This window comes from Rhineura floridana, chromosome 14 (assembly GCF_030035675.1).
Source record: "Rhineura floridana isolate rRhiFlo1 chromosome 14, rRhiFlo1.hap2, whole genome shotgun sequence".
NCBI lineage: Eukaryota > Metazoa > Chordata > Lepidosauria > Squamata > Rhineuridae > Rhineura > Rhineura floridana.
This window is the reverse complement of record NC_084493.1, coordinates 14,738,570-14,760,912: the sequence shown is the minus strand read 5'-3', so window position 1 is coordinate 14,760,912 and position 22,343 is coordinate 14,738,570. Positions and strand designations below refer to the sequence as shown.

Genomic DNA, 22,343 nt, shown 5'->3' with positions numbered 1-22,343 from the left:
ATAGCTCTGTGTGGGGAATAGGGCTCTCCTAACAACTCTCAGCCCCCTTAACAAACTTCCATCTCCTGGATTCTCTAGGGGAAGCCATGACTGTTTAAAGTGGTATGATACTGCTTTACATGCATTGTGCAGATAGACGGGGCAACTGCTTGCTCTTCCTGCTCAGTTCCTGTTTGAATTAGTTTGTCCTCTCCTACATGTCTCCAAAGCAGCCATTTTGCGACTGGCACCCACGGCACTTTCTCAAAATTCCAAATGTCCCCAGAAAGAGTTGGTGAGCCCCCGCCTTCATCAGAAGAGCTGCCTTACTTCTTTAAGAGGATGATGAAGCTGTAAGCAAAGACTGCCATCCCAACGAGGAAGTAAGCAAGGGGTAATCGATAGCCAGCTGTCCCAATCTTCCTAGCCTGTCCATAGTAGCCATAAAATAAAACCGAGTATTGGAGGTATCCCTACGGGAAACAACAAAACATTTTATATATGGGGGAGAGGAAACCTAGGAGACCCAATCAATCTATGGAAAAAAGGCCCAATCAATCAATGATACAAAAATATAATTCTGATTGTGTTTTTTTTTGCCTTACCCCTAAAGACCAGATGGTATCCAGATCCTGGGCAGATGATTCTTGCCCTTCAGGGATGCTCTTGCTGGGAGTACTTCCAAAGGGCTCTCCAGCCAGGATCTGAAACAAACCAAAGGCTTAAAAGCATGCAGAGAAAAACAGATCTTTCAGTTGGGACAGAACTAATCCAGATCCAGTGTGGTGTAGTGGTTCACGTGCCAGACAGGGTCAAATCCCTACACAGCCATGAATCCACTGGGGGGGGGGGGCTTGGGCCAGTAGTTATTTCACAGCCTAATCTACCTCACAGGGTTGCTCTGAGGAGGGCTGGCCCTAGTATTAGACAGAGCAAGGCAACTGCCTCAGGCAGCAGACGCTGGGGTGGCAGCAGCCCTCAGGTACACACACCTTTACACCAATGCCCTTAATCCTCTTGTTGCAGAATTCCTGTTTTTATAATAATATTTTACTGTTATACTTCTGTTTTTCTGATACTGTTTGATTGATTTTATGTTGTATTTTCATTCACACCACTCAGAGATTTTTAAATAATTAAAAAATAAATAAAACTTTTAAATAAAATAAAATACTGAAGACACACCTCTTTACCCTGGCCTTCGACCAGGGTATATATATGCAAGCATCCCCCCCTTTTTTTTCAGAAATGCCATCAAACACATTCTTCTGCAAGCATCACTCACCTCTGGTAAAACAACAAATGTTCCTGTCATGATGGTGAGAACAATATTGATTCCAAAGAGCCATCTCAAAAAGATAAAGTAAGAGGCAACTCCAGAGCCAAAATGACCTTCAACCACAACAAGGGGAAAAAAAGGATTGTTGAAGTTGTTTCACTCAAATATATAAAGCATCATTGCTAGAACTGCAGCCTTTAGTCAAGTTACTTGATTTGTTGGCAAAGGCAAATTTTTACCCATGGGGTGAGAGTTAAGGATATACTTGGTTTTGGTATGCTATTGAAGAAAAGAATGCAAGAGAAAATTCCAGAAAGTAGACTTAATATAATTCACAACTGTATAAATTATGTGTTATGTCTTTATCTTAAAGGTAAAGGTAAAGGTGTCCCCGCACTTATAGTGCGAGTCATTTCCGACTCTTAGGGTGACGTCTTGCGATGTTTACTAGGCAGACCATATATATGGGGTGGGATTGCCAGTTCCTTCCCCGGCCTTTCTTTACCCCCCAGCATATGCCGGGTACTCATTTTACCGACCACGGATGGATGGAAGGCTGAGTGGACCTCAACCCCTTTTACCGGAGATTCGACTTCCTCCTTCCGTTGGAATCGAACTCCGGCCGTGAGCAGAGCTTTGGCTGTGTTACCGCTGCTTACCACTCTGCACCACGGAGGGTCTTAGGCCCACTTTATTACTGAAAAAGAGGCATCTCTGTCAAGATTTTTAAAACATCTAAAATAATTTTTAGTTTTGCAAATATAACCAAATAAAAAAACACTATCAGCTCACATTAACAATAAAAATAACCTATCAATCCTAACTTAAACATAAGCAGTCCATATGTCCAAACAGATATCCAAATAAGATTGGGGATTGTGAGATTTGCAAACGTAGAAAAAGCAGTGAGATCTTTTGACCACTGAGTAGTAGATGGCGGGTGCTTATCCTTCCAGCCTTGAAATACAAATTTCTTTGCAGCCAGACTCACAGGATCCCCTTGCTAATATTCACATTTATTTAAATGCAGTCAATCAAGAGAAAAAGGTCCCTTCAACTAAAGACTCTCTAACTGATCAACTGCCCTAGACAATTAATTTTAAGAAAATACAAATGTAGGCATGTGGGGGCAGGAATTAACATCAAATTGCTTTAACAATCAGCCCCTCTTCCCAGGAAACTCTGGGAACTGTAGCATCTGTTGAGAGGGATATATCTCCCAGTCCCAGCACCCTTTGAAAATGACAGTTTTCTTTGGGGGAAGCCATGACTGCTTAAAGTGGTATAATACTGCTTTAAATGTATAGAGCAGATGAGACCTGGGTTAAATAAAGAAACATGGTGAAGAGCCTGTTTCACAGTGAAAGATGGAAACCTAGGAAAACCTAGGAAGCTGCCCTACATTGAATCAGACCATCAGTCCACCTAGCTCATTATTGTCTACAATGACTGGCAACAGCCCTTCAAAGTTTCACACAGAGAATCTGTCCCAGCTAGGGATGGAAGGATCTGTCAGTTTCGGTTCTCAGTTTCTAATTCTTCCAATTTTAAATTCCGTTCTCCACATTTTTGAAGCAATTTGCGATTTTAAAAAAATCATGACAATTCTCCACTGTTTTAGTGAGAATTTCTCCTACCAAACACATTTTTTTGCAAGCAATTGTGACTAATGTACACACTGTTGCAAGCAGTTTTCTCATAACGTTGCATGTTATTTTCATTAACATGCATTTTGCATGTTATTTTCACTCGTATGTTCATTTTTATATATACTTCCCTCTATGTGTTTTTGCAAGCATTGCTCAGTTGGAGAACGACATCACGAAATTCGGATAAGTGCAGATTTTGAAGGATGCCTGTTCTTTGGCTCCCATGTTGTTTCAGAAAGTGCAGATTTGATAAATTCATCTTTAAATATGAACTGAATCGGATTTCTCCCCCACCCCTAGTCCTAGCCCCATGTGGAGATCCCAGGGATTGAACCTGGAATCTTCTGCATGTAAAGCAGATGCTCCACCACTGAGCTACAGCCCTTCTCTTTAATGTGATGCATTCATACGCATATATGAACAACCTTCTGGATCAGAAGAAAGCCCTTTCTAGTCCAGCATACTGTTTCCCAGTAGTAGCGGTTAACCAGCAGTAGCGGCCACCCTGGAGGGGTGGCGCTGCATACCTGTGCTCCCATCGGTGGAGTTCCTGCTGCTTTGTGGGAGGGAGAAGGAGAGAGATGAGGCAGTAGGGACACTGATGATGTGCCAGCACACCAGCAATAGTGCTGGATTGGCTCATCCACTGCTGTTTCACCCCTCAACCGGATTTAGGAGAAATTCATTTCGGTTTGTGTTTTAAGGCAAACCCACCTAATTTGCAGTTTCTGAGCCAACATGTGAATGTAAATGTAGCTGTCCTTCCAAATTTGCATTTCTCTTCATTTTGTGATGCAGTTCATCATCCCCAAAAGGCCAACAAAAATGTATATAAGGGGGAAGCATGCATGCATATTAGTGAAAGTCATGAGCAGAAATGCATTATATTAAGGAAATGGTTTTCAAAAATGTGCATATTAGGAAAATTGCATACAATGATCTGTATATTAGGAGAAATTTGCACCATAATGCTGATGAATTTCATGACAACTTTGAACAACAACAACAACAACAATCTGATACAGAAATGGGGCAAATTAAACATGACTGGAACAAACTGAGAACCTGAAACTGGCAGATTCTTCCACCCCTACTTCTGTGTAGACATGTACAAGATTGCATTGTTACTCTTAAAGAAAGTGAGCTTAGGATTTCAGCCCAAGAATCACAGACTGCTCATTTAATTATATTTTGAGCTCTAGCACACTGTGACAAAAGTTTGCTTTTTTAAAAAAAAAGCCCAAACAGACTCCTTTATTCCCAGCACTTTGCCATTATAGGCCACATTTTAGTGGATTGGTCTCTTGATGCTTACTTTCTATTTTCTTGATTCTCATTTCCCATGGAATAAAGATGACCATAAAGTTATATGCGAGCCGAACAAATTTTCGCCACAGCTAGGGAAAACACACAAACACACACACATTAAAAACAAGTTTATTTCATGTGCAAGAAAGACCTCTGTCCATGTAAGGAATTGCTTACAACTCTTAGACCACTTTTCAGCCCTAGCAAAGGTAGTTTGTTACCTTCCCAAAGTAGTTTACAGTGGTGAACGATATCACTGGCCCAGCAATCCTGTGGTCCCTGGGAGGGTGTCATGGGGGCCAGTCTTCATCTCCCTCTTTGAATATGGAGAGAGAGGTCTGCCCTCAGAGAGGGAGACTCAGTTTCTAGATCATAAGAACATAAGAAGAACCTGGTGGATCAGGCCAGTGGCCCATCTAGTCCCTCTGTCTACCTCTATGGAAACATTTTGCTTATGGAGTAATTCCCCAATTCATATTGAACAGTGCTTTAGGTGACGTTTCTGTGACATGTTGCATGTGACCTTTTCACTCCTTAGCAAGGCACTTTTAAATAACCACTGTGTGTCTAAATGGCCACCCAATCGACAGAAATAGACAGACACATACAATTTAATCAATGAATGACAAACACACATTCAGATTGGAAGCCACTGAAACACTGACTAAAGGTATGGAATTTTAGTGAAATTGAATAGAGACAGGAGAATATAGGGGCACGTTATGCAACCATTCTTTGGGCTATTACAAACCATCAGTCTTTCTGAAAAGCTGCTTAACAAAATCTCTGTCCTTGTACACTGTGATATCCGGTTCGCTGCGTCTCCATTCTTTTTTATTAAGAATTCTGCTATAGCAGGGCGTAGATCATAAGTAGCAGTTTTTAATTTCATTTTGGTTTTTGTTTTAAGTGTTTACTGGTGAGTGGACTGGCTAGGAAGAATTTTGCTAGGCTAGTAACTTGTGTACATGCATTTGCAAGGCCACATTCCCTCCCTGTTGTTGTTTGTTTAGTCTGAACCACTTTCACCTCAATCCAAATGTCGGGGCTTGTGCTTGGTGGAGGGGCTTCCATGTGCTAGCCATTTGAATAATAATAAGAAAGGGGCACCCACTAGCAATTCTTTAAAAAACGCCCTGCTCCATGGTTAGGTACGTGTTGTGAAAGCAGTAATACCAGCATGCCTATTATGTGCAAGCCTCCAGACTGTCACTGTTTTATGGGAGGTTATTTTCCTTTCAAGACAGATTTTTGTTAATTCATGAGCAATCAATGCAGTGGTCAAAGCTAATTAATTTTACGGGGCTTCTGAGGCTTTATTGCTGTAACTGGAATTTTTTAATTAAACAAAGAATTAGCAGATGGTACAGACTTCATCGTAGAGTCCAGATCAATCAGTGAGCGGTGCTTATAGGACTTAGAAAGGTTTGCATGTGATATATTGTACAGCAAGGATAGAGAATCTGTGGCCCTCCAGATTGCTGGAGTATCCTACCTTCCCTGACCATTGGCCATGCTGGCTGAGGCTGATGGGAGTTGGAGTCCAACAACATCTGGAGGGCCACAGGTTGGCCATCCCCTCAGTTCAGGAGAGTAAATTAGACATGGCCATCAAATGTATAGCCTCCCTGCAAATGAATCGGAATAAATGCTCAATAAACAGCTATTGTTGTATAACCTCCCTGCAAACAAGTCAGGATGCATCTACTACATATTTTTGGAAATTAGTTTTAAATAGTTTTGGAAAGTGTCAAAACCAGATTTTGCATGATGGTTCCTGAGATGGAGGAGCAATTTTTTTGTCTATGCTTATATACCATTGGACATCATTTTGAATTGTGATGGCACACTGAACCTTTCAAAGCTGCATTGATTTTAATCACTGATTTAAAAACAGCACCAATTTTTTTTTTTTTGGCTTTTTAGAATTACCAATTCCACAAGTGCTCAATAAATAAGCCAGCTCAAAATGACCATAGCCAAACGTACTGGAAATCTTATATAATGCATGATTTGGAAAGCTTCCCTTGTTGAATTTCTGCCTGACACAGTTGACAAAGGCATAAAAGCCCTGCCAGAAAAATTCATGGGCAACCTGTAGATTGCTGCCCACTTCTTCATTTAAATAATGATCATGACCTGGAAATATTTCCTTCTGCAAATGGAAATCATCAATCATTTTCATGAACCGTGAGCTCTGGAGCTTGTAATGAAAAGCAGACCAACCTCTGCTCCGGCAGCCTGGTAGCCTCTTGTCCGAGTCAGCCGACCTTCATACTTCAAGACAATCTCTTTAGCTTGTCTGCCAAGGAAGACAAGAGCTTCATTCCATGCGACCAAAATCTCATTACATCCTAAACCCCTGCCATCTCTCCTCTCATAAATAACATCTAACAAACTTGCCAAGTAGTGTGAATTACTGCTGCAAAATGTAGCCAGCCTTGTGGGCCTTCTCCTGCCTCTCTTTACTTAAAAGAAATGGGAGCATTGCTACAATTCAAAATCCACTCAGTGTTTCCCCTTAAAGCAGCTGATGGAAACCTTTGGCCCTCCAGATGTTGCTGAACTGCAACTCCCATAATCTCTAGAGCAGCCTTTCCCAACCAGTGTGCCTCCAGATGTTGTTGGACCACAACTCCCATCAGCCTCAGCCAGCATTGCCAATAGCCAGGAAAGGTGGGAATTGTGGTCCAACAACATCTGGAGGCACCCTGGTTGGGAAAGGCTGCTGTAGACATTAGCCTTGCTTGCTGGGGCTGATGGGAGTTGTAGTTCATCAATATCTGGAGGCCCAAAGGTTCCCCATACTGTCCTTAAACCAGACTGGCGGATCCGATATCAGTGGGACAGTGAATCCACTCCTGGTTTTAGTCTGAACTTCCAAGGAACTTTCAAGGTGCCTAAGGTGCGCAGGATTTCATAAAGAAGTTACGGGACATGCACTGATGGGAACGAAGCAGTATGTCTTTCCCAAAACTGTTGCATGTATTGCAGTACTGGAAGTGGGATTGCACATAACCACCCGGGTACCATTATCAGTACAAATCATAAATGCAAAATAAAAAAGACATTTGGAGGAACCCTCAATATTGTCTGCAATGACAAGGTAAATTTGGTTCATCAGGGTCAGTACTTTCTACATTGAGTGATAGAGGCTCTCTAGGATTTCAGGCAGAGAATATTTTTATACTGACCTGGAGATGCCAGAGATTGAATTTAGGACCTTCTGCATGCAAAACTGATGCTCTACCACTGAGCTACGGCTACCGTATTTTTTTTTTTTTTAGATTTATATACCACCCGACTAGCGATAGCTCTCTGGGTGGTGAACATAAAATAGCATAAAAATACAATAAATAACAGAATAATGGTAGTAATACAATCAAAAATCAAGTACAATAACATTTTTAAAATAAATCAGTTTAGCTTAAAATGCTTTGGAGAATAGGAAGGTTTTGTCCTGGCGCCAAAAAGAGAGCAAAGTCGGCGCCAGGCGTACTTCCTCGGGGAGACTGTTCCATAGTTCGGGGGCCACCACTGAGAAGGCCCTAGATCTCGTCACCACCCTCCGGGCCTCCCTATGAGTTGGAACCCGGAGGAGGGCCTTCGTAGCAGAACGTAGTGTACGGGCCGGTTCATATCGGAAGAGGCGTTCCGCCAGGTATCGTGGTCCCGCACCGTATAAGGCTTTATAGGTCAATACCAACACTTTGAATCTGGCCTGGAAACATATTGGCAACCAGTATTTCCATTACCTTAGTGCCCTTAGTTTTTGCCTCATAGGCCAGGGTCTGCAACGGATGTTGGCCATGATCTCCTTCTGAAACTGTATGTTCTGGAAGATCTGTTCTGGGTCATTGCTGTCAACCTTCTCATCCCCATTATCTTCATCCGAGTTGCTAGATATGTCCAGGATTCCCATGGAGAACACACACAGAAAGGTGAGCAGGCATCACAGGGATTTTTCAACCAAAAACAATGGTTGTACCCAGTGCTAGTCCTACTCAGAGCAGACACATTGAAGTTAATGAACAGAACTACCTTAGGTTCGTTCATTTCAATAGGTTTGCTCTGAGTAGGACTAGGATTGAACACAAACCCAATATGTAGCATGAGTACAATATACTTGCTGGGCGGTATTCAACTACCGTTCACTTGGAGTAAACCCATTGAAATTAATGGATCTAAGTTAGTCATGACCATTAATTTCAGTAGGTCTGGTCTGAGTAAAAGTTAGCTGAATGCAACCTGTCACATCAATGCAGACAATCTGTAAAAGCCCATCATGCAAACAGCCGATGGACTATTTGTATTCTTGTGACTCTGGTACCAAATTTAATCCACCTCTTCTTACTGCTCCTGCATTTTTAACAGCAAACTGACACAGAAATCAGTAACACATGTCCACTCAGAAGCGAATCCTACCGAGTTCAATGGGGCTGACTTTCAGATAGGGATGGGTGAGAAATTCAATTCAGTTTGCATTTAAAGTTGCATTGATCAAATTCACACTTTCTGAAATGATATGAGAACTGAAATACAGCCATCCTTCGAAATTCACTTACCTTAATTTTGCAATACAGTTCTCCAATCAATGTTTACAAAAATGCATATATTAGAGGGAAATATATACATTAGTCAAAACAGCAAACAAAAATGTGTTTAGTAGGAAAAAATGCACTAAGATGCTGAGGAATTTTCATGAGGAATTGAAAAACTTTTTTTTTGCAAACTGCTGCAGAACTGAATTTAAGACTGGAAAAATAAGAAACTGAAAGACCAAAAACTGACACATCTTTCCATCCCTAAATGTGAATTTTACCTTTGTATAGTAGGCACAATCTGTATCAGGCCCCATCTTGTAGCTGTTTATTTTTTAAAAATCCACACAACTGCCAATTGCATGAATAATGCCAGCTCTGATTTAGTCCTAAATTGTATCAGAATTATATTCTCCTGAGGGATGTTGGAGAATTCTGACAAAAACAGAAAAGGAAGAGGAAATTGCTGCTGTTCGCATGTTCATCTGTGGTCAGGAACAAAAATTAATCAAGTGAATACAATTGGTATTTGTTCACATCATTGTTGTTTTTTAAGTGATGACAATTGACATTGAAATGAAAGAAAGTTATGTAAGTTACGTAAATAGTTACAGAACTTGCATAACATTAAACAGCAAACAGTGAGAAGAAGAATATAGAATTTGGTGGAAACTGAACTGCAGTAGAATGGAAACAGCACTGATTGTGACAAACACTGGTCAGAATGCAAATCACTTGTGCACATGCACACACACACTTGGCATGCATGATCCCACAACAAGCAGGTCAGGGATCTGGGCAATACTACTTTGTTAGGGATAGGAACTCTGTCGCCCTCTAGATTTTGCTGGAACCCACCTCCCATCAACCCCAGCCAACATGACCAATAGTCAGGTATGGTGGGAGTTGTAGTCCAACAATGTTTGGATGGTCACAGATTCCTCAAAATGTAAAATGAGCATAAATACCTGCCTATATGTCTTTCAGACTTCAAGGCTTGATCAAGGCATTATATTTTTAGACACATAATTCATAGAATCATAGAACAGTAGAGTTGGAAGGGGCCTACAAGGCCATCGAGTCCAACCCCCTGCTCAATGCAGGAATCCAAATTAAAGGATACCTGACAGGTGGCTGACTGTCCAGTTACCTCTTGAATGCCTCCAATTCTATAAGACTAAAGTGGTGTATCTGCATTTTCAGTTACATGCATTTGCTGCACATTTAATTGCAGTTCTGCATCTCCGTCCATCTAAACTGCACTGACAACAAAAATGCTCATTTTTAGAAATGTGTGTGTGTGTAAATAACCAATGAATAAATGGCTCTAGACCATCTAATTCCCACAACTATGAATAAAGGTTTCTGTAAGTGGATCCTGTGCATGTTTAACCAGAGATAGGTACTACAATTGGATTTACTCCCAAGAAAATATGCATATGATGACTGCAGCCTTAAGGTTTATCCAATGCTAGTCCCACTCAGAGTAGACCCACTGAAATTAATGAATATGACTAACTTAGGTCCATTAATTTCAATGTGTCCTCTTTGAGTAAACTTTAGTTGGTTGTAACCTTTAGTTTTAAAACAGCAATATTATGACTCTGTCACTTAAGCTCAATCCTATACGATGCTTACTTGGGATTAAGCACTACTGAACTCAATAGGGCTGAATTTACTGAGTTGATATGTAAAGGACTACACTCCGGGGGAAGTAGTATACCACCAAATATGTCCCTGAAGTTTTTAATCAAGACTCGTTGTTAAGTTAAAATGATTTCCTGATGCAAACAATGTATTTGTTGACTCTAGACAGCATCTAGAGGGGTGTGTGTGTGTGTGTGTGTGTGTGTGTGTGTGTGTGAGAGAGAGAGAGAGAGAGAGAGAGAGAGAGAGAGAGAGAAGGATAAACCTTGGGACAAGCAAATACAAATGAGGGCAATGCTCCTGTACTTGTAATGGTTGCATAGAAAAGGGAATTTTTGGCAGGTGAACCTTGTCATGCAAGGATGAGAGAAGTGGCCCCTAATTAAATTCCCTCTCTTAGGGCACCTCCAGATCGTCACTATTTTATGGGAGAGATTCAAGCACATACTGTAGCTTTAGGCTTGTGCAACTGAAGCGGGTTAAAGTGCTCCATCACCCTAACACAACAAATTCACTTAAAAAAAAAAGAATCAGACTTTTTGCAGTTTGGAAAGTGACAGGGAAATGCATTGCAAAGTGTGGGATGAATAAACAACTAAGAGGGAATGCATAACAACCCTGCAAGCAAATCAGAATGAATGCAGGACAAACGCTCATTGTGGTATAATTACCCAGTCAACAGTGATGCTGAATAAAGATGGAATATAATCTAATCCCTGTACAATCTTTATGCAAGCAAATCAGGATGAATGCTCAATAAACAGGTCATTTGGAGGAGCCCTTATGCAACTCTGCAAAGGTACAAGATCCCTGGAGCCATTCTTTGCTTTTGGATCCCCTAAGACTTTCTATCCTGTCCACAGGACACAGAACCGACATCAATCTCTCACCTGTGGGGCGGCTCCTGGTAGGTGTAGATGCTGGCATGGCGCTTTACTGTTTTCAGCCTCTTGCAGGACTTTGCGTTTTTCTTTGCTGAAAAGCCACCTCCAGACGACATCTCAGGAGTTCCTGGATGTTTCAGAACAGAGGGTTTTCAAAGGCAGCAGCAACAATCAGATCTTGAGAATGTGGGGGGAGACTGTTGGGTACTACTAGGTATCTCAAAGACAGAGCCGGAAGCTGGTGGATGTTGAAGTGGACTCTCTTCTTTCTCCTCTTGCCTGCATCTGGCACTCCTAAACTCTGGGAAAGACCAGAAAGCTGGAAACACAGACATCATCTTAAAGGCACAGTACACTAGAGACTGCAGCACAGTGTCAGCGATGCTTCATCTCCTCCTAAATGTCCAGGGTTAAGGAAGGAATCGGTTCTAGGAGAGCAGTTGCGGTGCTCCTAGTCTCTTGCAGGAAAGAAAGAAAAGAGTCTTGTAGCACTGTAAAGCCAAACACATTTATCGAGGCATGAGCTTAACTACAGAAGAGCCTACTTCATTGGGTGCATGAAAAAAACACCAATAATCAAACCATGCAGACTGCTCCGGGCACCAGAAATAAATATAATCCTGAGCCAAGAAAGACTACAATTGCCATTTTAAAAGTGTAATGTTGTACCATTTGCATTTCAAATGTGTAACCAGTAGTTTCTAAAACTGTGTTCTGTGGAAACCTGGTGTCATGGCAGGCATCAAGGGTTGGCATCACTGGGAAACTGCAAAGGGTCCAGAATACGTGCAGGGGCCCCACTACTGGTTCTTGGAGTTTTTTGGCCCTGATGTTCCTCTTCACCTGCCCTCTCAGACCATGCAAGCGGTGGCCAGAGTGAGGAGATGGAGCAGCATCCTTCATTTGCCTTTGTGCCCTCCCTCAGGATTAGAGGCAGGGAACCCTTTTCAGCCTGAAAGCCTCATTCCTTTCTGGGCAACCTTCTGGGAGACACATGTCAGTACTGGGCAGAGCCAGAAGCAAAGTGCACAGAGCAACACATTTTTGCACTCAGCTGTGTTTCAGTTAGCCATGCCCATTCATTTCAACAGGTCTACTCTAAGTATGAATGGGGGAAATTTGATTCAGCTCTCATTGAAAGGCAAACCTGCCTAATTCACACTTTCTGAAACAATACTTAGTGCCAGTGTTGCCCTTGTAGAACTCAGCAGGGAGGTGATGGGGGCAAAAGTAGAATTAGTTTGTTCCACTGGTCATTAGTTTTGGCTCCACCTATTGTTGGCCTCCCAGCCTTTCGCCCTTCCAGTCCCAATTACATCACCGGTACAGCTCACCTATTTTGTAAATTCCCTCCCCTTAAATATTTGCTGGGAAAAACAGAAGGGAGTAGAAAAAGAGGAAGGCCAAACAAGAGATGGATTTATTCCATAAAGGAAGCCACAGACCTGAACTTACAAGATCTGAACAGGGCGGTTCACGACAGATGCTATTAGAGGCTGCTGATTCATAGGGTCTCCATAAGTCATGATCAACTTGAAGGCACATAACAACAAATATTTGAGAGGTGCTGTCTCTGTTGTCTTTTCAGCACCTACCGAAGACCTTCCTGTCTGAACAAGCCTTTTAAGTAAAAACTTTATCCCAGTCTGCTTCTGAGTTGGAATTGTGTTTTAAGATGTTTTAAATAAATTGTTCTTAGTGCTTTATCATCTATTTTCTGCCTTGGGCTCGTTTTGGAAGAAAGGTCAGGATGTCAATTTAATTAATAACAATGATAATGATAAATACATAGGCAAGCAAACTATTTTTGAGGGATTTTGCTAGTTTTCAGAATGGAGATTATTTTTGCTGCCTTAAAGTTGCTCCATGAACTATTGGCGTGAGGCTTCATCTGCATAAATCAGACACCCAAGGCCTTTGCACATTTTATTCCTCTCTTCTCGCAAGATGGAACATTAAGTTCTCTCCATTAGATTTGTTGCTGAGTGCAGCTTGCTTTTGTTCACACTCCCAGCTAATCTACTGTGTCATTGTTAGCTGAAAAATGTCCTCTTCAAATAGCCATAGTTAAATGATGTATGCATTCCGGCAACCCAAATGCAAATGGTTTTACTACTCTGTGGTTTAACTACCATCCTTATGTTACTTAATCTGTTTTGTCATTCCTTTGTAGCCATTCTCCATCTTTTAAATAATGTTCTCTCCCATGGCTAAGAAGCAGATGCTTTTAAAAGTGTTTTAAGACTTGTTTACCCATTACAATGAGCACAGCTACAAGCCATCTCTACACATGTAAAAATGGTGGTGTGAAACATAGGAATAGGTGAATACATCAATTTCAGTTTCTCTCCTTTTCCAGTCTTAAGTTCAGCTCTCCACATTGCCACATCAGTTTACAATTCTCCCCCGCCCCAGTCCTCATGAAAATTCATCAGCATGTTAGTGTGAATTTCTCCTAATAAATGTGTTTTTGTATGCAATTTAATAGACACATTTTTGCTCAAGAATTGTGTGCACAGGCTGTGCATGATACACTGTGAATAACTGTACGAGTGTACAACTCAACTGTTTGTGAACACATTGTACACTCACTGAATGTAAGCGGTAAACACCCCTCATGCATATTCATGTATTCATTGCATGTGCTGAAGTGGAAATTACTTAAACTGCAACCCATCACTTTCTCTTAGGCCCCATAATTTCCTGCAGCTCAGCATGAATAGATGAACCTGACCACATATTATTTTTCTTCCCTTCCTCTATTGCCTTCCTTGTGTCTACTTGTAAGCTGTTTGAGGCAGGGACCTACAATTCATTGTTAAGCATCAACTCAATAAATCCAGTATTTCACACCAGACATAGGCTAATTTCAGTCTCATGTGGTCTATCTTCTTCTTGCTGTTATTTTACCAGAATCCCTGTGACCCACATATATATTTTCCATTTACAAAGCAAGAGACTGCACAGTTAGCTAGCAATGTCTTTAAGGCAAAACTAATCTGTATGAAGTGGAGATGGAAGAGAAATTCATTTCTTTCGTATTTTAAAAAGAACCCACCCAATTTGCCATTCCTGGACTTGTATGTGGACCGTATCAATTGAATCAGAGACTTTTCTGAATTTTATGGTACAGTTCTAGTTAAAAAAATGCATATTCTGCACACAGGGAACGTGCATACAAATGTAGACGTTAGGGACAGAATGCATACGAACTACATACTTAGGGGAAAGTGCATACTATTTAAATACAATTTTTAATGTTTTTTTAAAAAAACCTCCCAAACCAAGACAGAACAAGCATGATCAAATGCATGCCAAAATGACACAGAATGGAAATAGGTTGATTTGTCCATCCTTGATATAAAGTGATCCTGACTTTGCCCTCTTAAGGTTTTATAAAGTACCTTGCTGGATCAGGTCAGGATCCTTAGTCCTCCAGTCCAGCATTCTTTATCAAAATCGGTGCTTGAATTGGGGGTTAGAGGAACGCAGGCCTCTTACCTTTTGGACACTCCCCCCGTACTGTTTTTAGAAGGCCAGAGGGGAATGTACTATGCTGATCAAAAGCCCATGGCATTTTACAGGTGCTTGAGGATTACTTAGTCAGGTCAGGCCTGGCGTCAGAGGTCAGCTGAATTGGGCACTTCCCATCCTCATCACTTGGAAGCAAGCAGCATTATGTTCAGTGGGGCTTACTCCCAGGTAAGGTGGCCAGAACAGTGCAGTCTTAATCGACTACTCCTGTAGGTTTTTGTGTATGTATCTGAGCTAGGATGTGGGCCCGTTGGAAGGCTGTAGGTGTTGTTGTTGTTGATGATGATGATAATAATAATTGTTATTTAAGTTCTAGCTAGTTGCTGATATTCATTAAATGTTGCTGATTTTATGTATGTAGTACAGACAGACAGAGAGAGAGATGTGCAGCCTCATACCTGGCATCGCTCTGGAATTCTAAGAAATTTTCTGGGCCCAATTCAAGGTGTTGGTTCTGACCTTTAAAACCCTGTACGGTTTCGGCCCAGTCTATCTGAAGGAGCGCCTCCAACATCATCAGAGATGCCGCTCAACAAGATCAGCCTCAAAAGGCCTTCTCTCTATCCCACCAGTTAAAACAGCTAGACTGGTGAGAACTAGGGAGAGGGCTTTTTCAATTGTGGCCCCCACTTTGTGGAATTCCCTCCCAAATGATCTCCGCCATGCCGCCTCTATGATGAGCTTCCGCCAGGCCTTGAAGACCTGGCTCTTCAGGCAGGCTTTTGGGGTGGGCTAGATTTTATTATTATTGTTGAGATTTTTAATGTTTTAATATATTTGTATGTTTTTATTTTGTACGTCGCCCAGAGTGGCTGGACAGCCAGCCAGATGGGCGACTAATAAATTTAATAAATAAATACATAAAAACTAAAACAAAAACAGTGCAGTTTTGAAATCATCGGTTAAGAGCAGCGCAGTTTGAAAAAGTTCATTCCACCATCTTGACTCAAAATGGTGTCCAATTGCAGCCAGACAAATGAAACCTTCCTTGATCTCAGGAACCATCATGCAAAGTTTGGTTATGATATCTTAAGAGGTGTCTAAATGTACAGCGAACAGACAACTATAAACCCACACCCACAATAATACACACACACCAGAGCTTGGAAAAGTTACTTTTTTGAACTACAACTCCTATCAGCCCCAGCCAGCATGGCCACTGGATTGGGCTGATGGGAGTTGTAGTTCAAAAAAGTAACTTTTCCAAGCTCTGACACACACACACACACACACATACACACACACACACACATATAGTCATTCCATATCACAACAATATATATACTCCTATACTGATCTTTTTTTAATTGTTAGCTTGAAAAAGGAAAGTGAGATATAATGTACAGTAAACAAATTTGATCATTCATCTCTCCCTGCCCCTCTCCCATCACTGCCTCTGAGTTACAACCTTACAAAATTGCCTGGCTGGCAAAATTGCCAATCAGGCCACAGATGCAATTCAAGCACAAGCAAGCCACCAAATGTCACAGATATATCAGCTCTGAAACACGCCCCTCATTCTCTCCATTACAAGGCTTATCTCAAGTTTCCAGCTGGAGTGAATTGGAACGGCACAGGAGCCAATGAAATTCTGCTTTGCTCATAAACTGAAGCCAGGCTGCTTGATTTCCCCTTTTTCATGGTGGTGCTAGATAAACCTCTCATCCGATGATTTAATGACAATAAAATGGAGATCCCTCATGAGCAATTAGATTGGCTGATGGGCCAGTCTAGTTTCAAGCACCAGATAATAGTCCTGAGCACCTAGGAATGGGCAGATCTGCCTTTTACTGATCCATGCCACTTTCACATGCTTTTACCCATAATTCCATCCTGTTCCATTTCCACATCAATCTGCAAATTAAAAGCATATGTAAACCTGTATTTAAATGTGTTATTTTATCACAAAATAGTATTTAAATGCATTTTCCCTCTCAAAATAATGTTTAAAGACATATTTTTAGATGATTAAACTACCAAGAACTGCATCGCAACAGTCAGAGAAATGTGAAATCTAGCAGACAGCCAAATTCCAACCCACACACTTGTCTTGGAAGTGTGGATCAGGTCATTACATTCTGGAATTCACAAAGACCAAATTCCTTACAATCCAATGAGCACCATCCCAGGTCTGTCATTTCATTGGCTACACTCCCAGTTGAGGTTTTAAGGAAATTAATGGAAAAATCAATCATTTCCTTATAAACAACTGAAATGTCCAGATTGTAATAATCACTCTCAACCCTCTATCTTTCCATGGATACAGCTCTGTATTATATTTGTGTATTATATAAGAATATTCTAAATGACAGTGTGATGTAAGTGGATGTTAATTTCACATATACACTCATGGGGTCTGAATTGGTGGTGACTAACCAGTAACGAGACCTTGAGGTCGCAGTGGGTATCTCGATAAAGTTGTCGACCCAGTGAGTGGAGGCTGTGAAAAAGGCAAATTCCATGGTAAGGATAATTAGGAAAGGTACCAAAAATAAAGGTGCTGATACCATAATGCCATTATATAAATTTATGGGGCAGCCACATCTGGAATGCTGTGTAAAGTTCTGGTCACCTCACCTCAAAAAGGATATTGTAGAGCTGAGAAAGATTCAGAAAAGGACAACCAAAATGATCAAGGGGATGGAGCAACTCCCCAAGGAAGAAAGGTTGCAGCATTCAGGGCTTTTTAGTTTAGAGAAAAGGCAAGTAAGAGGTGACATGATGAAAGTGTATAAAATTATGCATGGCATGGAAAGAAAGTGGATAGAGAAAAGTTTTTCTCCCTCTCTCATAACACGAGAACTTGTGGACACCCAATGAAGCTGACTGTTGGAAGATTCAGGACAGATAAAAGAAAAAACTTCTTCACACTGTGCATAGTTAAACTATGGAACTGGTTCCCACAAGAGGCAGTGATGGCTACTAACTTGGATGAGTTTAAAAGAGGATTAGGCAAATTCACAGAGGATCAGTCTATCAATGGCTACTAGCCATGATGGCTATGCTGTGCCTCCATAGTCAGAGGCAGTATGGTTCTGAATAATGTTGAGGGCTTCCTATGGGCATTTGGTTGGCCACTGTGTGAACAGGATGCTGGACTTAGATAGGCCACTAGCCTGATCCAGCAGGGCTCTTCTGATGTTCTTAACTTACCTTCATTTCCATGTATACCTTCTTGTAAATAATTCATGTGCCTGCTTCCTCCTTTTCATTTTTTAATGCTTTCTTGGTTCATTACACTTGTGAACATTTTAAAATTGCTTTGTACTTTTATTTATGATGATGGAATACCTTAAGTTTGTACCCCTTAATTATTTATTCATGTGCTATGAAAATTACAATAAAATATTCTTTTTTAAAAAAATGTCTACAACAGAGGATGGGGAAGCTCTGGCCCTCCAAATGTTGTTGGAATCCAGCTCTCACTAGCCCCAGCTAGCATGTCCAAGGGTCAGGTATAATAGGAGATGTCCAAGCACACCTGGAGGACCAGAGCTTCCCCACCCCTGGCCTAGAACTTTGTCACTGAGCCCAAGTGCCTGTGTGGATTTAAGTATCTATGAACTGTTAGCATCAGAAATGTATAAATTGGGGGGGAAACCAGTAAATGTCAAACTCAGAATCTTTTACTTACAACGAGCACCTTTCTGCCATAAATAAAAATTTCCTTAAATTACCCTTTATCCACTTTAAGCATCTTGCCATGCTCGCAGTCATAGTAGCTTAAGCGGGGACTATTTTTCAAGACCACTAAGGTATGATATAGCCCTCTGCAGAGACAAGATATCCTGTATAATTGCATTAGCAGGGCCCTTTGGAGCTGTCCAAGGTCCTGTCTGCTGGATTGGACTCTGAACTGACTCTACTGGCTGATTCCATGAGCTCCACGTGCCTACGGAATTGGACATTGGCTTGCTGGGACACATGAAGTCCCACTTTCTAAGATCTCAGACTAACATCAAACAATACCGCCTTCCATATGTGACTCCAGTCAGACTGTCTTTTCAAGTCCTTTTGAATGTGGGCTGGATGTCACAAATACATTAATTTCACCAGGGACTTTTCTGAAAGCATATTAATTTGATTATTTTGCATCTAACCTGAATCACTGCAAGCCAGGCGCAGGATGCAGTTGAAATGCAGAAGGTATATATTTGGAATACTGTAATGGAATTGGCAGAAATACAGGAAATTTGGTGGTTGACAAAAGCAGCCCACCGAAGTTCCCAGCATCAATCCCCTCATGAATGACAGGAGGCTCTATGATTTGGTAGGGATATGCAAGGAAATGTTTTTCATATCATTACTCCATTCATTTCCCTCATTAAAAGAAAGCCAATCAGTTTTGTTACATATGCATTTAGTTTTCATTAATTATGTTACTCGCTGAGATTAATTTGATTCATCACATTAGTCATAATCTGTAGTTCATAAGACACTGAATTCAATGGTCTGCTCTGACTTATGTTGGGTATCACCCATTATCTCCTCTTCTCTCTTTAAACAATTTGTTTTACCTCCTCTTATGGTAATTAGGGAGGTCATGTGTCCAACTTTACAGAGGAGAGTTCTCTATTTGAAGGGCTGTTTGGTTCAAGTGTGTGGTTTAAAAATCATGAATCATAAAAAGGGAGAGCAGAGGCCTTGGAGTTGCTCATCAACAGTTAGCAGCACCTAGACCAGTGATTCTCAAATGGTGCACCCAGGCACACTGGTGTGCCCTAAGAGGTGGCTAGGTGTGCCTCAAATATTATGAAAGTATATTTTAAAAATGAGAAGAAACCCATTTGTATAGGGTAAGTAATAGTTGTCTATAGTTTAAGTTATTTTTATTCATAGTTTAAAATATATTATTTTTAATTTTGTACACTAAGTGCGCCAGAAAATTTGTATATGTTTTACAGTGCGCCGTGAACCAAAAACGTTTGAGAACCACTGACCTAGACAGCAGACTAAGAAGATGTGGTGCACATCTTTTAGTACAGTGGGGTCAGACTTGCCCTTCTTATTGTATGGCTGGATGAGCATTGTAGGAATTTTGCATTATACTTTGTTTTCAATTTAACTTTTAACGGATTTTATCTCTTTGCATTTTTATTTTGTTATTAAGTTGCTTGGAGGTATTTCTGTTTTTTCAGAAAGCAACCAACAAATGCAATTTAAAAACAATAAATAGCTCCACCCACCCAGGCTGGCCACTAGATTGCCTTGGACAGGAAGGAATAGAAAGGGCTTCTTGTACCATTTGAGCCTTGCTTGAACAACAAGGTCTTCCCTTTGCTGTGGTGTGTTCCTTATCCTTAATGATTCTTTGATCCTGAAATCTGGCTCGCTTCTTGATCTTGCCTCCTGGGTTGTCCTTCAGTCTGAACTTCCTTTCTCAGGACTGAAAACTGGCTTTGTCCCATGAGACCAGTCTCCTAGCTCACTTGAGATGGCTGCCATTGGCCCAGCCTTGACACAGGTCCAGTCCCTAGCATTTCCACTTAAAATAGATTGCATAGGAGGTGACAGGAAAGACCTCTGCTATGTATTTGGTATCATAGAATAGTAGAGTAGCCTACTATAAGGTCATTGAATCCAACCCCCTGTTCAATACGGGATTCCAGCTTAAAGCATATTCAACAGTTGGCCGTCCAGCTGCCTCTTGAATGTCTCCAGTGTTGGAGAGCCCACCACCTCCCTAGGTAATTGGTTCCTCTGTTGTACTACTCTAAAAGTTAGGACATTTTTCCTGATGTTCAACTGCATTCTGGCTTCCTGTAACTTGAGTCCATTTTTCCATGTCATAGTAGACTAGATAGACCAGTGGTGGGGAACTTTTTTTAAGTCTGAGGGCCAAATTTCCTTCTGGGCACCACATGCCAATAGTGAGCAGGGCCAGAAGCAAAAACTGGCAGAGCAACAAATGTGAATCTTGCACTGACAGCATAGACTAATTTCTCTCACACCCCTCTCTGTCCTCCATCCAGACAAGTAAGAAGCATCATTAGAGTTCAAGGGCACATTTTAGGCAGGTAAAACATGCAAGGAAGGTGCAAAGCAGGCCTAGTGAGGGGTGTGGCTTAGGATGGGGTGTGGCTTGAAAAGAGGCCAAAGGGCCAGATGAAGAGGTCTGGTGGGCCACAAGAGAGCAATGAAATCAGTTCAAGCTGCTCAATAAGTTTGTTGATAGCCCCCGGCCCCTGCAGCATATATAATTTTTTATATCCAGAAGCCATCACATTCGATCCAGGAGGGATGATAATATCCCCATCGCCAAGGCTTGATAGCAGTGAAGTTGAAATATAGATGACATGCCTCCATCCACATCCCAATAAAAGTGGAACATTACAGGAGAAAGCCTGCTAGGTCTGTGAGTGATGCTGCTGATCTAGGTTAATTCAATACAAGACATTATCTTTTTTCCTGAAATAAAACTGAAACGTGTTGGAGAGGAGAGTTTATGGTGCATAACAATAAATGTATGCAGAAGAGCTTTCATTGCTGAGCTGATAACAAGCAGTGCATGACTGACAACCTTGATATTAAAAGAGGTGATGATGGGATGACACAGGAATTTAGGAGGCTACCTTCTACTGAGTCAGACCGTTGGTCCTTCTAGCTCAGTATTATCAGCCCTGACTGGCCTTGGCCCTCCAGGGTTTCAGACAGGGGACATTCCAATCCCAACCCTACCTAGAGATGCAGATTGAACTTGGGGTCTTCTGCATGCAAAGCAGATGATCCAACACTGTTCCCCTATAGTGAAAGTACCATCCTATGCAAGGCAAATAGGAGCAGATCCATCCTATTAACCTACCCAAGTTCACTATATATATGTTTCCTATGTTTAAATCCTGTAATGGAACTCAAGGAGGCATCTATGTGGTTCCCAGGTGGTCTCTCATCCAGTAACTCCCCAGGCCCAGACTGGCTTAGCTTCAGCAAAGTAGTGACCTCATATGCCTTTTGTTCATAAATACATTGGGTGAACAAGTGTCAGAACCTACGTTAAGAGAAGTGCCTAGAACATCTGGAGGTCACCAGATCAGATTGGGGAGTGCATGCTGCAGTATGGAAATAATGGGATAGCCACAGCAACACTGAGTTGTAGTAATCCCCCTCATCCTGCAGATGGAAAGATACCAAATAATCAGCAGGGCAAAAATCCAGATGTGTAGCCATGAACAAAAATTACTGAGCCAAATCCATATTGAGCCAAGGGCAGTTTGCCCATCGTTGCACCTCTCCAGATGTCACTAAACCACAATTCCCATCAGCCCCACCCGGCATGACCAGGGTGATGGGAGTTGTAGTTCAATAATATCTGGAGGGTCAGAGTGACGGGCAAACTACCCTTGACTCAATTTGGAATTGGCTCAGTTATTTTAGGGCATGGCTGCATGACATCTGGATTTCCCCCCTGCTGATTATTTGGTATCTTTGCATCTGCAGGGGGATTACGACAGCTCAGTCCTGGGGCCATCCTAATCTTGCTGCATGTGCTCCCTGGCCCGGCCTCTGCCAGTCTGGTGCCCTC

General features: G+C 41.5%; 1 protein-coding gene across 1 annotated transcript in view; it reads right to left on the bottom strand.

Annotated features, from left to right (window-relative positions):
- TMC3 (transmembrane channel like 3) overlaps positions 1-22,343 on the bottom strand; it is a 228,700-nt gene that overhangs the window by 26,412 nt on the left and 179,945 nt on the right. Inside the window, exons 3-9 of the mRNA XM_061595861.1 lie at positions 11,294-11,414; positions 7,971-8,114; positions 6,442-6,517; positions 4,223-4,304; positions 1,265-1,371; positions 585-683; positions 310-452 (exon numbers count right to left, since the gene is read on the bottom strand). Coding sequence (XP_061451845.1) covers positions 310-452; positions 585-683; positions 1,265-1,371; positions 4,223-4,304; positions 6,442-6,517; positions 7,971-8,114; positions 11,294-11,414 — 772 coding nt within the window. The remainder of the gene's footprint in view (positions 1-309; positions 453-584; positions 684-1,264; positions 1,372-4,222; positions 4,305-6,441; positions 6,518-7,970; positions 8,115-11,293; positions 11,415-22,343) is intronic.